At 40.8% G+C, this 16,405-nt stretch overlaps 1 protein-coding gene across 1 annotated transcript in view; it reads left to right on the forward strand.

Moving 5' to 3' along the window:
- The first annotated feature begins 810 nt into the window (after positions 1 to 810).
- Positions 811 to 16,405, forward strand: part of abhd17c (abhydrolase domain containing 17C, depalmitoylase) — a 33,010-nt gene continuing 17,415 nt past the window's right edge. Inside the window, exon 1 of the mRNA XM_051380061.1 lies at positions 811 to 1,654. Coding sequence (XP_051236021.1) covers positions 1,170 to 1,654 — 485 coding nt within the window. The 5' untranslated portion in view covers positions 811 to 1,169. The remainder of the gene's footprint in view (positions 1,655 to 16,405) is intronic.

A 16,405-nucleotide genomic window follows, 5' to 3' on the forward strand; every position in this document is an offset into this window, starting at 1 on the left:
AGCCAGCCGCTGCACTCCACCATGTAAACATTAATTCATCTATTTATATTTCTGTTTTGAGAGTGACATGACGGGACACAGCGAGCTTTGTGTCATACAACTAGTGTGGGAAATGAGCACTAGAGCTAACATGGTTTCCTCACTTCTTAGCTCCTCTCAACAGAGAGCAGAGACAGGAGAGAGCGGGACGAGGACAGGGTGTGGGAGTCTCATTCACTAATGGGATGTCCTCGCCTAGTCTGCTGCCTTTTGGAAGAAAAGTTAGAACCCACGCACGCACTGCATCCATCTATTATCAGAGTGGGACATGATTAACACTCATTAAATACAGCTTCATCAATATTACTATGGGAGAGTCAAATTATAAGATTTACAAAACATTATATTTATCCTATTTGCAGTATCTAGAAGAATTGTAAAACAAATAACAAAAATAACAAAGACTTATTTTTATATCAAAACTCGCCAATCCACAAACTTCCATAAAACTAAAGACAATCAAATCAACCAGACTGCCTCAGAGCCTGCTTCTTCCACATTATCCACATCAGTTATTACTGTATTACACTTTAAAGGACCAGTGTGATTAAATGGCATCTGGAGCTGCAGACTGCAAACATTTGCATACAGTGTGCAGGAGAAACTACAGTTATTGAATTAAAGTTATTTTAAATATAATTTTTTGGTGCAGGCATTTAATATGAAGTAACGTTTGTAAAGTCTAAAATGCGACCAGATAAAACAATGAATAAAATAAATAGAGATTTAAAAAAATCCTAATCAAACAATAGACAAACCGGATGTCCGGTTCAGCCGGAAGCTTGTCTCCGCTCCAGAGAAATGGCTGTTCTCTTTCTTACAATGCACTAGCAATAAACCTCGACGTGTAGCAGGTGATGAGTTACAGGAGCGGACTTGCTGCACCGAGGCCGGTCGCTGCCCCGCGTTATGCTGCAGAATAAGAACACTTCATCTCTAATCTACATGAGCGAGGAGTTTTCTTGTTAGCTAGCTGCTAGCCGGCTAGCGCGTTAGCCGCAAAGCCGAGCACCTGTCAGCCAGCGCCGTTCGGTACAGCCCGTTAACGGCAGACACATAAGAGCTGCAGCCCGGAGACAGCAGCCTCTCCGTTTCAATAGCAGACAGTTCATTGGTAACCCCGCGCCTAAATGCCCGAACAAGGACCCAGAATGAATGGGTTTTCTCTCGGCGAACTATGCTGGCTGTTCTGTTGTCCACCGTGTCCCAGTCGCATCGCGGCCAAGCTAGCTTTCCTCCCCCCGGAGCCCACGTACTCCGTGCACACCGATGCTAACGGGGTAACTAGCTTACATTTAACCGAGCGGGCGGACTGGCAGTACTCCCAGCGAGAGCTCGATGCAGTGGAGGTGTTTAGCACCAGGAGCAGCCGGGGTAACCGGGTCGGCTGTATGTTTGTGCGCTGCGCCCCGAACAGCCGGTACACGCTCCTGTTCTCCCACGGTAACGCCGTGGACCTGGGACAGATGTGCAGTTTTTACATCGGCCTCGGCTCCAGGATCAACTGCAACGTGTTCTCCTACGATTACTCAGGGTACGGAGTCAGCACCGGCAAGCCCTCAGAGAAGAACCTGTATGCGGACATCGAGGCGGCCTGGCAGGTTCTGAGGAACAAGTGAGTAAGAACCGAGAGAGTTCTGTGGATCAGCACATGGCCATTGTTTGGTGTTCATGTAGCTAGCCCTAATAGGTCTTCTTATTGATGATGATGATGATGATGATGATGCACACTAAATATGAAGAATCTCTCATTTTAAACAATTCTGTGACGTACAGGTGGCTGTGGAAGCTGTTACACATATGAATATAATGGTAATTTATAATGACAAGTTATTAGCTGTAAATAATTTGGAATCAGACAAGAACTTCAAAAACCTTTCACACAAGCACAGTTTCTATGATGCAGTACATAACCTGTACTGTGCCAAAAGCTGATTTAAGATCTTTATTAATTAGCCTTTGATTACACCTTTTGATCATTCTTTTAAAGGACCAGTGTGTAGGATTTAGCGGCATCTAGTGGTTAAGTTGCAGATTGCAACCAACTGAATACCACTTGCCTTCCAAGTGTGTAGGAGAAACTGAGGTTGAAGACGCAAAAGGCCATATCTAGAGCCAGTGGTGTGGTTTGTCCGTTCTGGGCTCCTGTAGAAACATGGCGGCCTTCGCAGAAGAGGACCCACTGCCTCTGTAGATAAAAACAGCTCATTCTAAGGGAACAAAAACACAATGATTCTAATATTCAGGTGAGTATACACTAATGAAAACACACCTATGAATATTATATTCCATTTCTGACAATAGATCATCCTAAATGTTACACACTGGACCTTTCATTTACAATTTTTTTTTCTAATTCCTCTGGTTAACAGCGACGGGATGGATTGCCAAGAGATTTAATTAATGGTCCCCAGAGGATGAATCCTACTGCGATTGGTGTTTCTGACTCTTTCTTTAGCACCACCAGCAAATCAAAATTTTCAGCACACACATTCCCCCAACTTTACATCTAGTGCTATCATTTGGTCAGCATTTCAGTCAGATACTTAAGTTTATGACCAAATACCAGCCTCAGCTGTACTTTGTGTTTGATGCTAATTAGCAAAGTTTAGCTTGCATGGCTGTAGACTCTTAGTTTGTCTCCTCTTCAACATCAATTTTCTTGTCAGGTGCAGAAATTATGCCTGAAGTGTTACTTTTGAATCTAATGTCAGTCTAATTTGCCATATCTTCAGAGTTGGGAACTTTATCAGCTCAGGGTGCTCAGAGCAATCCTTCAAAAATGTAAGACATGCTGTGCATGTAAAGAGCTCGGGTGTCTAGCCTACATAAATGCTTCAGATCCATTGGGATCGATTTGAAAAAGGGGCCCTCCACTGCTATAAAGTGGATCAGTGTGTTGAGAATGGTGTTTTAGGACAAAATGGTGAGATGCTCTTTGATTGACCACTGTTAAAGGTACAGGAAACTCCAAATCCTAATTTTGTAGCCTAATAGGTGGTAGAATTGTCCACAGTTGCTGTAAATTGCTTTTCCCACATCCTTCTATCCTAGTTCAGTTGCTGCCTTTAAGCCTGTTTGGCTCTGTTCCATGATTGGCAGTCATTAGTCTTATTAGCATTGACAGGAGGTGACTTCTAAGCTTCTGTGAAGTGCACTGTACAATGTAAAGTACAAAGCAAGACTGTTACAGCAGAAACTTACATTTAGTGGATCCTTCTTAAAATTTCTACGGCGCTTATTCCGAATAACAGAAGAAGATTTTTGTGCAGAATGACCTTCTCTCTCTGGTACACACAGGGCGCATTATTTTTGTCATTTTTAGCATTTTTGAGATGATTTGTGTATTGATACTCGGGTTGTAGATGCCCTGCAGTTGTTCAAACAGCTTGTCTTTTGGCTTCATTTTGAGTGAAGCTAGTGTTTTAATCACTGTTTGTTTGGAGCTCATCTCTGTCTATCCTACAGTTCATGGGTGTCTTTTATTACCTTTTTATACTGTGTGTTGTTTGCATATTGCCATAGCAGCCTAGAGAGTATGGACCAGTTGTACCACCCATACCATCCTGGCATCTGGACTTCTGTGTGAAAAATGATAAAAATCACAGATCACTGATGTTTTCAATAGCACCAAATCACATGTGTTCCTATAAATATATATGGAAGAAACCTGATTCTAGATCAAGATTCCTCTAACTTTACAAAGCAAAGTATCATTTCCGCCAAATGTTCAAACTCAGAGAAATCTGTCATTTTATTCAGGTAACGCTGCGTTTCACCGGTCGCCTGTCAGTGGCGTCATATCCCCTCTGTGCCTGTGTCAGCGAGTGTCATACTTGACTGTTTATCCAGTAAGCCACATTTTACCCCACGTTTTTTTTTTAACCCAGATTAACCGGATGAAGGATTTTAGTCATCGGACATCTGGATCTTAAGTTATCAGAGAAACAAGCTGAGCTAACGTTAGCAGCAGCTCGGCTCGCAGCTCCTCCGGGACGTCCTTTGTCTGTCCAACAGTGTGGGAGAAACTCTGATTTTTAAGGTGGAATTGCTTTATTCAGTGTTTTTAGCGGTTTTAATCAGTGGGTCCATTTGAGCAGGAGACAATGGTGGTGAAGACAACAACTCCGAACCTACTTCACAATGTCATTAAACTATAGTGTTCATGTGAAAGACCCCCTATCGGCAGGAAATAAAAAAATTACGTTTTTAAAGGATAATTACAGCCTAAATTCCCTCCCTGCCAACATATTTTAAAAAAGCAACAGAGAATTGAGGAGTGAACTCCTGACTATGTAGTGTGTGAGGCAGAGGTGGTCAGTCCGTGTCAGGGGACATGTGGAAGACTGACCATCTCTCAGTGTAGCATGGTAAACAAGATGCTGTGACACTAACTATAAGACCCTTACTGTGTGGGGACCGGTGTTGAAGCTAAGCTAACTAAATTCTGTAATCCAAGCAGACCCATGCAGCTACTTTTGAGCAGAAAAAGCAGTTTTACACTAGAGGTGGGCGATATATATCGTTTGCGATAATATCGTCATTGTTGTTTTGACGATGTGCAAAATTCCATTATCGAGTATTTAAATGACTTCGCCAAAGATATTGAAACGCATGCGGAAACTCCTCACATCCACTTAATACACGGTGCAGTAACGCTCTCTACAGCATGGCAGGATTCAGTCACACGACTAGTGGGCCTACGGGATCACATGACGTGATCGCATGACCTCTCGCTAGCATCCTCCTTGCAACAGTTTAGCAGCGCGTTGTGATGGTAGAGAGAAAATGCAAACACCTCCAGTCCCTGAAGCTACCGGTACTTCAGATGATTTAGTGCCGAGACGTGGGTCTACCTCTCTGGCATGGAAATGGTTTCGAAAATACTTCTTTAGCGCAGCGCTCAGAGCGCTTCAAGTTGAAATCTGTTCAACTTTTAACACCGCTGGGTGCTCGGAAAATGAGATTTTGAGCTCTCAGCGCTTAAAAACGCGTGTGGTGGACACAAGCCCAAACTCAGACAATTCCAATCACATTTTAAAGGATATCGACTGATTATCGTTATCGCAAAAAATCCCAAAAAATAACGGATATTTTTTGCCCATTTTGCCCACCCCTCTTTTACATACAGTGTTTTGTTGGAAAAACTGTTCCAGTGCCAACAACAATGTATTTAATAATGTGAACAGTGCAAAATCATATTTTGCGGAGATCCTCTTTAATGATGGAAAGTGTTCTAACAAACTCCTTGCTGCATATGGGGCTTTAAGCAAGAAACAGCCCCAGTTCCACAGAGTACATGTTCACGCTTATCCTGATAATGAAAATTCAGTGCTATTTATTGCGATAAGTGATCATATCATATATAGTCCCATCCCGGGTCTAAAGCTCATCACATTGCCAACTGCTCTGGGTTGTCTAACTTTTTTGAGATTGGCTGTAAACTTCTGACCTTGCTGTCATATTATAATATAGGCCAAAGGCTGATTATAACTCTATATAGAATTAAGCAGACCTGTAGATTCTGCATTCTGAACACGCCTCAGATTAATGTTCCTTTTGACAGATAGTCTAAATGCCACCGAAAGGAAACAAAAAGCGTCTCTTCCCACCTAGAATGAAACCCTTTTATTGTTCCTTGACCCTTTGGAGAGCAACCTGCCCGAGCATAAAGCAGCGTTAATCATTAAGCACTCCTTGGGGGAGCCGAGCACCTGAGAAGGAGGTTTATGTTTATTCAATATCTTTTTAATTACATTTTGTGGAAAGTCATTAAGACTATGCCCTTAAACAGTAATTTTGTTTCATAGTGATAGTCCTGTTGCTCAGCCTCCAGGGCTCTGCTGATTTGGAGCAGCTTGAAAGACTTTGAAGAAAAAGATTTGTTTGCACAAAGATCAGCTGGATTGACATTTTGATAATTGCCAAATGAGTTTATTTTAATTTCAATTTCAAAATGTATTGTACTCATTCTTCCTCTTTGAAATTACACCTCCCCCACTATGCTCGATACACCCTCTGTTGCACTGTCCGGTAATGCCCCCAAACCCCCTGCGGTTTCTTCATTACCACAGTTTACGGAATATCTCTGTGGGTTAGAAAGAAATTTGAGTTGCAATAACAAACTAGGAGAGTGTGTCTTAAAATAGTAGGCTATAATCTAAAAAAAAAAGTGGCATAATCTGCCACCCCATCACCATTTGGGTTGGATATTCTTATAAGCCAATTTATATGAGCGTGATTTTCTTTCATTAGTGTTACACAACCCTCGTTCCATCAGTGTTAATGTGGGCTCTGTGGTTGGTTGAAAAGCAGGTCAGGCTAAGTTGCTCTTATAGAAAAGAAGCATGTAAATCTCTTCGTTCGGTCTTTGCTGGACTTCACTTTGTGTCTGACGTGGCTAGTGTTGGCAGAACACACTCTGCATTTATGATGTGTGATTTCCCAAATGGCCCAAGCCACACAATGCATACTTAGACTCATTTAAATCAACAGATGCATAATTTGTTTACCTGTGTTTCTCATTTTGACAAAGAAATAGAGTAGTAGCCAGATGACAAGTTTTCAGTGTACAGATGCCGACCATATTATCACTGTTGCTGCTGTTTACGTTCCCCCAGACGCAAATTCAAGAAATGTACTACAGAATTATTACTTTCTGGGTGTACTTGTATAGGTATATAAATAACTATAGGACTGCACCCTAATAGTCGAGTAAAGTCTTAGTTAACTCACTTTTTATTTGTTGGATATTCGCAGAAAAACAAGGGGCTGCAAGGACTGCAACGTTTCTATGATAACACAGCGCTGCTGCATGTGCTAATTGCTAATAAGCTATTGCTGTTATACTGGGCTGAAATAAATGAACTAAATGTTCAGGGTCCTTGCTTGTTGTTCTAATTATCTTAATCATTACCGCTTTTCCTGTTTCTGTTCAGTATTTAACAGGCAGCTGTTCAAATCTATATATTTCAATAATTAAATTAATATCAAACATTCAACCATCAGTCGACTGTTGGCTTTATCTACTGACTGCTAGTCGACTAGAAAAATCATTTTATTCTAACTGAAATTATTGTATATTCTGTGTGTGGGTGTGTGTGTATGCATGAATGGGCATACATTTCATTGTGCAACCCTGTGTTGATTAAACACCTTACTTTGGATACTTACTTTCTGGTACAGAATGATGGAGCAGTGCCATTGTTGTTGTTATTTCTGCTGTAGAGCTGGGATATACCATTTACTTGCAGGGTATGTGCTCAGTCCACATGAAACATTGAATTTTGTAATGTAACGCTGATCAGTAATATTAAAGAAATTTAAAAAGATTTTTGTGAATAAAATAACACCTTAGAAATGTCTGTTTCTGCCAATTCTGGGAATTAAATACCCGACAAGTCAAAGTGCTTCATCACACTGATGAAAATGCAGCATTGCCATAGCATTCAATTCATGTTGTGGAGACGGTAGGCATAGATTTTCTTCAAGAAGCAGATGAAGCACACACTCAGACATCATTAAACTTTTTTGTGTCTGTCTGCAGATACATAGTCGGGCCCAAAAGTCGATTATAAAACCTGTTTCATCATTTGGTAGTACAAGTTTACAAAATTACAGTCAAAGGCTTATCTCTCTTAAACTTTTAATTTGCTGTTTACCTTGTTCACAGCTTGCTGACTGTCTTCCGTGAGTAGTACATTTAGGAGAATCTAAATGATTCTAGCTGTTAAAAGGCATCCCAGAGTGCACCTTTGATGTTCCGGTGTGTTTGGCTTACTCTTTCTTCCTTTCTCTTTTGGGAGTAATGATGAGCTGTTTACTGCGTTTTGTTAATGATTGTGTTTTCATGCAGGGTTCTTCTAAAATCAATTTGCACTGGGCTTCATGTCCCAAAATATGGATGTTGTATTCATCCTTCATAATGTTGCCTCTGGCAATCCAGCTGAATGCCTCAGGCGTCAGTTTGGGCATAGCCTCCACATAGGCCTATTTACTCACCTTAATCCAAAGTGATTTGTATTGCCGGTTGTCGCTTTTCTCCTAAACCCTCTTTATACAATGCCCCATTAGGCTTCATTGAAGTAGCATGATCCAGATTTTATTTTATTTTTTATCACAATGGGCCTCATGCACCAAAATTAAATTTCTCTTCTCAACTACAGATGCACCAAATGTTCGTAACCACTTACTCAAATGTGCTGAATGAAGAATGACACCATAAATTCCAGCTGTCATTTTTTATTAGCATAGGTAACACCCCCTAAACACTATGTAAGGGCAGGTGGTGTGCCGTGTGCAAATACTCAAGCACATAGCCAAGAATTGGAGAAATGCCACCTAAAGAAAGCGATGGATGGATAGAGTATACTATATATATAATATAAAAATATCAATAGAAAAGTAAACACAAATAAATGAATTAAAATAGTATTATATAGTAGTCATTACAGAGTATACATCTCTCCCTTCTATCTAAGACTATCCGATGCATATCTAGTTACATGGGCTACAATACAACTCAGGGACAATGCATTTTAATATGGAATATTTGGTTGGGATTTGATGCAATTCTTAACATTTGTTTTATCTATAATATATTGATATACTGATGTTACATATGATGAGAAGCTGAACACACTCAATATCATCCAAGAGTTTTCATAGTTTTAACAGGGTTGAATGGAGCAATTGTACTTCTTTACCCCAAAAATGTAATAATCCAATCATTATAATTATTCTAAAATACATTCATGTTTTTTTTTAATGTTCCTCAAATAAAAACTGTATCTTTCCTTGCATTGGGCTAAAAATGAATGGACTGTGAAAACAAGATGTTTTGTTCTTTTGTTTGTAAGAGTGCTCGTAAAATGTTCTTATTTGAGAGAAGAGCAAAAATAAGAAAACATTGGTGCATCCCAGAAATCAGTGACTACTAACAAAATAAGAACAAATCCTTTTTTATACGTACAAAAAGTAGAGAAAATGTGTTTGTATATAATTTCTTGTGTGGGTTCCATTGTCTACTGAGTGAATTCTCGCCTACAAGAACTCCTATTTCTTTTATCTTCATTGAAAGGCTCTTGTGTCCTTGCAGAGACTGGCCTATTAGAGATAATAAGTTAGACGCTTGCATCCGGTTCCTGTTAAACTACACCTCAGGCTTTTTCCTTCAATATCAACAAAGTGTTTACTGAAGGAAAGGACCTGCCAGAGCTTTCAAAGATGCTCCTGTTTGCTCTATTGAAAGATGATTGGTGAGATTTTAAGCCAGTATTGAGACAGGGCTCCAATTGTTTTCAGGATGAAGGAAAGTTTTCTGTCTGTTTTGGTAGAGTGGATTGTTCCACAAAACTAATGTGATCCATTGCCTTGATCACTTGCCACGTCTTTAGTCTCAAAGCACTTAGGGGATTCATTATCTCCTGTGACGAACCCTCACTGTGTCTTACACAGGCTGACCTGTAAGTAGCATTTTTGAACTTGGGAAAACTTATACTGTTATTTCCATTTGGAGACTGTCCTGCCTTGGCTTTGACTTCATGGTTTTCGTGCCAGTCCTGATGTTTCCATGGAATTTCCAAACAGTATGTCTGGACAGGCCATTTTATATTGGCCTGAGTTTGCATACGGAAACATTGTTTTCCCTCTCTCTCTCATTCTGTCTCCCTCCCTCTGTATCTCATTTCTTTGGAATAAGTTTTCCCTTCACAGTTTGGGGTGTTTGGCGTCTCAAGTGTTTTCACTAAACATTGCGTTTCTGTTCCCTTAATTCCAAATAATGCCATCATCTCAGTGAAAAAAAACATTGATTTCTTCTAATCAAACATGTTTTGTTCCCTGGACTGCTTAAATAGCTCGTTAGCACTGCTAAAAAAAAATCCTAGAGGAAACACCGCTCAGCGTTAACAGACTTCGTCACTTTGAACAAAAATGCTGTAGGAATGTTACAATACACTCAACTCACGATCCAAGGGAGTGAATGTAAGTCTGTTTATAGTGTGCCTTTAGTTAGCCTTAAAAGTGTTTTGTTGGCCTAGTCTAATCTGCAGGAGTTTCTGATGGCTCTTGTAATGTGTTTTGTTGCCACGGAGGAAATAAATTCCTGATGAGTGAAAAGGAGTCCAAAGTGGTCCTCAATATCTTTACTGCTGAAATAGACCAGAACCGCATCATCTGTCACAACACTAAACAAATACTAAATGGATGTTGCCAGTGAGCTGTTATTCTCCAAATGACCTTGAAACAGCTCGCCAAGCCTTTGCCTGCTTTTCCTAATACCCAACTTTAAACATATTTGATTATAGGCCAGATCACAAGTCTTTAAAATAACAGGTCAGGTTGGGAACTGATTTAGGAATTTTTGGGGTAAAGGTTTGGTTCCAGAGCTTTGTGGCTGCAGGGCAGGTAGGGGTTTGCAAAATTGAATTCTGTATTTGGCATTTCAAGTCATTTCAACATGTTTTCAATTACCTTTCTTATTTTTTCATTGTGCACAGTATAAAAAATTGTTCTGCAGTATTATCTAGCTGATAGGTCTGCTCTGTTTTGGAAGAACATTGTACGGCACAGGACAGAAGCACATAAATGGAAAAATGACTTCTGGAAACACTGCGCTTATTTTTTGGAAATGAATCACGTTGCTGTGTGCCAGTTTAGTGACAACGTGAGAAAATAACCAAATTGGAGCCGAGTATGTAAATTAATTACCAGCTCAACACAAACACACCTGCTAGATTCTCGCTTGTGAGACGTAAAAGAGATCCCTCTGCTCCTGTGTGTGTGACTGAGGAGTTGAGACAACCAAGTGAATGCCAAGCTGAACATCTGTATGAACAGGGCCTACACCTGGCTCTGGGTGAACTTTAGTCATCTTTTTTGAGTGCGAGCAGTCTAACCACCAACTATCTGACTTCCTCTCTTTTGGAATAAAAAGCTGACTCTTGGCTTTGCATAATATTGTTGTAAACCGGACCATCCAGGGCCAGTGGTAATAAATACGGTGCTGAATCACTTCAGCTGGTTCTGTGGTCAAGCAGGCTGACTCGTGACTTTTTTCATCACCCTGTTTTTCTCTCTTTTATGTTTCTCCAGCATAATCTCTTCAGTAAAAACAGTCTGCAAGCACGCACATTTCATGATGAAGTCATTACTGATAAGGGGGCTCATGTAGTTCAGCTTGACCAGAAATCTGCCACGGCTTCAAAACGATCCTCACATTTGTGCTTCGACTGCTGCTCAGTGCTTCATGTGTAATGTTAGAGTTGGTAGCACAGTATATGCAGAACAGTTGCAGGGGGGCATTGAGTATTACTTTCTACCTCAGCGTTAATCCCTTGTTTTGCAGTGACCATAGTCTTATCTGTGGTTAACTTCAGTCACTCTGTCTTGTTGTGTGCATGATAGGGGTGGGCGATATGGGCAAAAAATAATATCTCGTTATTTTTTGGGGCGATAACGATAATCAGATGATATCCTTTAAAATATGATTGGAAATGTCTGAGTTAGGGGTTGTGTCCACCAAACGCGTTTTTAGGGCTGAGAGCGCTCAAAAACTCATTTTCCCGAGCGCCCAGCGCTGCGCTAAAAAAGTATTTTCGAAACCAAACCATTTCCATGCCAGAGAGGTAGACCCACGTCTTGGCACTAAATCATCTGAAGTACCGGTAGCTTCAGGGACTGGAGGTGCTTGCATTTTCTCTCTACCATCACAACGCGCTGCTAAACTGTTGCAAGGAGGATGCTAGCAAGAGGTCATGTGATCACGTCATGTGATCACGTAGGCCCACTAGTCGTGTGACTGAATCCTGCCGTGCTGTAGAGAGTGTTACTGCACCGTGTATTAAGTGGATGTGAGGAGTTTCTGCGTGCGTTTCAATATTTTTGGCGAAGTCATTTAAATACTCGATAATGGAAATTTGCACATCGTCAAAACAACAATGACGATATTAACGCAAACGATATATATCGCCCACCTCTAGTGCAGAGAGCTTGTAAGGTATGGCAGTGAACTGTATCAGGCTCCTGTTATGCATGTTTGATTGGTATAGGTGTAATGGCACGTGTATTCATCCCAAACCGTTTAGTACATGGCGATTTGGTATGCCAGAGGTTTTCCAAACTCGTTTTTTCGATCAGCGGAACGAGACAAAAACAGACAGGAAGTAGAGTCTTTTCTGCCCTTAGCGTCCAGACACTGGAGTCACTGCAGATTCGAACCGTTCCAAAAAAGAACTAATGCTAGAGTGTTTAACGGTGAGGATATGTGACAGGTAGAGAATACAGGATTTAAGCACGTGATCAGAGTCTTACGATGGAGCATTACTCATTCATTTGCGTTATTTACTTCTGTTTTTTATTTTTTCTTATTGACAATTAGTATTTGAGACTTTACAGTAAGAATTATGGCCAATGAGCTGCTGTTCAAAATAAGACAGAATAAATAAAATAAGACATTTTATTTTTTCCCCCTGCTCTACTGAAAACATACTAAACCATGACCCCGAAACAGCTGAAGCACATACCACACTGTGAATTTTGTCTACCATTACACTCCTAAGTGGTTAGGTGGCGGGGATTGGTGAACTTTTCCTTGCTTTGATAGCTTAACCTTTTGGAAATAAGCAAATATGGCAGAATGGTTTGTCATGTAAGAACGAGATAGAAACAGGCCTGAATTGAGAAGAGAGCTGTCACTTTAAGACAATTATTTTTGCAGCCTTACTGGCTGGACTATCCCTCTACTTGATCTCGGATTTAATGTACAGAAATATGTACAGTATTAGCTATAATCATGGTCAAAGTTATGAAGTCAGTCCCCAGTCCTAGCAGTGTGCCAGATGCATCAAAGTCCAGTGTTCTGTGAGTCAGCTGGCAGCCAGTGGGTACTTTGTCCATCCATGTGTGGGGTCATAATCTGCTATCAGGACGACTGCTCAGTTCAGTCGCTGCTTATCAGAGGCAGGATTTGTCCAGGCCAGCAGATTAGTCACACCCAAGCTGTTATCTGAAGAGCTCTTACGATGGCATCACTTCATAGGGCACATACAACCCAGCACCTCTTGTCCAAATCCTTTGTCATGGTCGTCTGTAAAGCAAGGGTCTAATCCTTCTGTGCATGTGTGCTGTGGCAGAGGGCTGCTGAACATTTCTGCCCAGCCTCTCTACATTCCCAGCACTGACAGCAGGGATGGGAGGGTTTGCTTAAAGCTTCCTCCCCACAATGTGAGTTCTGGCAAAGGAACACATAGTCCCAGATTCTCCCTCTTTCTCTGACAAGCCTGCTTTCTGTCAGTGCTGCCTTTCACCTAGCAGTACTTCAGAAGAGAAGCTGGGAAAATTCATGCCACTGTCCGGATCTCATAACAAATGGTTCTCTACTGTGCCCCACCCAGTGCATACCTGACACCAGGCATCCCCTTGGTCTCTGGAATGTTTTTCAATATGTAGTCATGCTTCTTAGGTTTGGTCCTGAAACTGAACCACTCACCACAGATTTGCAGATAGAATAGGAGGAGCTGTTTATTAACGCATGCTGCACCCAGTTGGTATCAGTCATTATCTACAGAACCTCCCTTCTCAACATGCAGTGGTTTCACTGAACAATGGATACATATTAATACACTTACATTAAACATTTAGTGACTTTATTAGTTCATAAACAGTTATCTTTGCCAAAACTTCCCAGCTTTTCCCAGCTTTTAACCATATTGCCAGTCTTCGTCCAAAAGTGTCATGTCAGTTTTATTTATAAAGCCCAGTATCACAAATCACAAATTTGCCTAAAGGGGCTTTGCAATCTGTACAACATTTGACACCCTCTATCCTTAGACTCTTGGTTTTAATCAGAAAAATAAAGTTAATCTTATTGTTTTCATTAACTGTCACTTCCTCATGTCTGCACTAACCACATGTCTGCACAAAATTTATAGCAACTTATTTGCCTCAATGAAACGTTTGCTCCAATATGGTTACAACATCTGTGCTGTAATTATGTGTTACATGTGTTAATCCAGTCAAGATGATTTTTAAAAGACGTATGTTGCTGCTAAATTGCCATTACAGGAAACTGGAGGTTCACTGCAGTCTTGAAGTTTTTCCTATATATGCTTGTGTTTTTGATAGGGATGCACCGATCCACATTTTTTCACTTCCGATCCAATCCCGATACCTGAATTTGGATATCGGCCAATACAGATACTATTCCGATACCAGAGCTCTGTTTGCTTTAATATTATTATCATTATTGTTGATTTTATATGAGGCTGAAATAAACTCCTCTCAACAGGCAAGTATGATATGTACGTATGTATGCATGTATGTCCCAAAAGGCAACTTGAGGTAAGTATAAGGTCAGAAAAGGAAGTAGAACAGGAAATCCTGTTAACAGAAAAAATCCCATTCTGAAAACAAATATGCAACTGTAAGGGTTTCAAAGTTATTGTCATGTAAATATTTATTAAATTCCCAAAATGTCAAATAATTGAAATATAAGAAAAGTGCAATAAGTGTAAACATCTTACACACACACACACACACTCACTCACTCACTCTAATCCCTTTAGCTTTCACGTTGTCTGCCTGGAGTTTACCTTGTTTTTGGAATGACTCCAGAAGTGATTCCTGACAGCTCCTTTTGTCTTTCTGCCCCCTGGCTAAAAAAATCCTTGTGCTCTTTCGTGTGGTACTTTTTTAAAAGTTTGATTACGTTCGCAGTGTTGTACGACGCGAGGGAGCTTCCGCCTCCCTGAATCACAGGGGCGTGTCTCATAACTCTGTGTTTCATTGAGCCGCACCTCCATTCAGGAAATCCATTCCACAGTTTGCAGCCAGCTAGCAGACTGGCCGGCAGGAATCACTTGTGGAGTCATTTCAGCAGACAACGTTAAAGCGCAGACATGGCTCATGGATTGGATATCTCCGCAGGTTGGATCGGGAAATTCCGATCTGTGAATTAGGCTGGTATCGGTCCCGATACCGATACTGGATCGGATCGGCCCCATCCCTAGTTTTTGACAATTCAGTGATTCACGAATAGATAATAGTGGTTCACCCACACACCGTATGTTACCATGAGTATAGTTTTGCTTTTTTATTCTCTGCTTTAAAATATATTTGAGCTATTGCGCTAGTTTGCTTAGCTGCACCTTAACATGAACAAACTGAGGTAGGATGTTGTATAAGATGGAAAAACCTCAGCAGTACAGTATCCAGTACATGTTAACCCCATTGTCCAAGCCGGCCCCTGCGTACTATGACACAAACACATCACTAGGGCTGCAACAAACAATTATTTTTCTCTTCGATTAATCTGTTGATCATTTTCTCCATCAATCGATTAGTTGTTTGGTCCATAATCTTGTCAAAAAAGGTCCACAATCCAAATATATTCAGTTAGCTGTCATAGAAGACAAAAGAAACTAGAAATTATGCACGTTTGAGAAGCTGGAATCAGAATTTTGAATTTTTTTCTTAGAAACAGAGCGATTAATCGGTATGTAAAAAGTTGTTCCATAAAATAAAAAATGTACCTAGGGCTTTGACTTGCTTCAAATTAGGTGCTTATTGGATCGTATAATTGTGCTTGAGGGCTGCGTCCAACAATTTACATAACTTTTCAAAACAGACAATCTGACATTCACTTACTTCCCGTCACCTTTTTGCATGTACAACCAAGTAGGGATGTCACGATACCAGAAATTTTGGAGTCGATACCAGCACCAGTGAAATTTCCACAATGCTCAAAAAACAAATACAAGAAATTCCATGTACTTCAACATAGATTGTTTTCATATCTCTCTATAAAAGCAAGAAATCTGTGTGTGTGTGTGTGTGTGGTGTGTGTGTGTGTCTGTGTGTGCCTCAAATATCTCTGCAGATCAGGATCAGACTGACCTGAGAGTTTCAACATGGCTGCTGTGTAGTTTAAGGATGTGCAACGTCGGCTTTGTTTGGACTGCAAAGATACCGTTAATAAATTATTTCATAAATGATTTACGAATTCCGCTAGCATTGTCAACCATAGCCACCATAGCCACGTGTGTACCAGAGCCAATCACTGCAGAGCCCACCCCCTTGACACACCTTAAGAAACACGCTGATTTAACGTTATACCTGCAGCGGCGCGAGCGGCTTTATACCTGCAGCGGGTTTTGCCGGCTGTTCGGTCCCGTTCTGTGCATCTAAACTGACTGAGACTCAACGAGTCCGGACCGAGGCTGTTCCGGCCCGAGGAGATCCGGATACGCGAGGACAACAAACTGGAATCAGAATCTGTGGATATTTGTCTGTAGCTAGCTGCCACACCTTCAAACACAACCTCATTTGGCCATCCATGAAAAAGCTACTTAACCTCCCACTTTTCTAT

The sequence above is a fragment of the Dicentrarchus labrax genome, unplaced genomic scaffold (genome assembly GCF_905237075.1).
Source record: "Dicentrarchus labrax unplaced genomic scaffold, dlabrax2021, whole genome shotgun sequence".
In the NCBI taxonomy this organism is placed as follows: Eukaryota; Metazoa; Chordata; class Actinopteri; family Moronidae; genus Dicentrarchus; species Dicentrarchus labrax.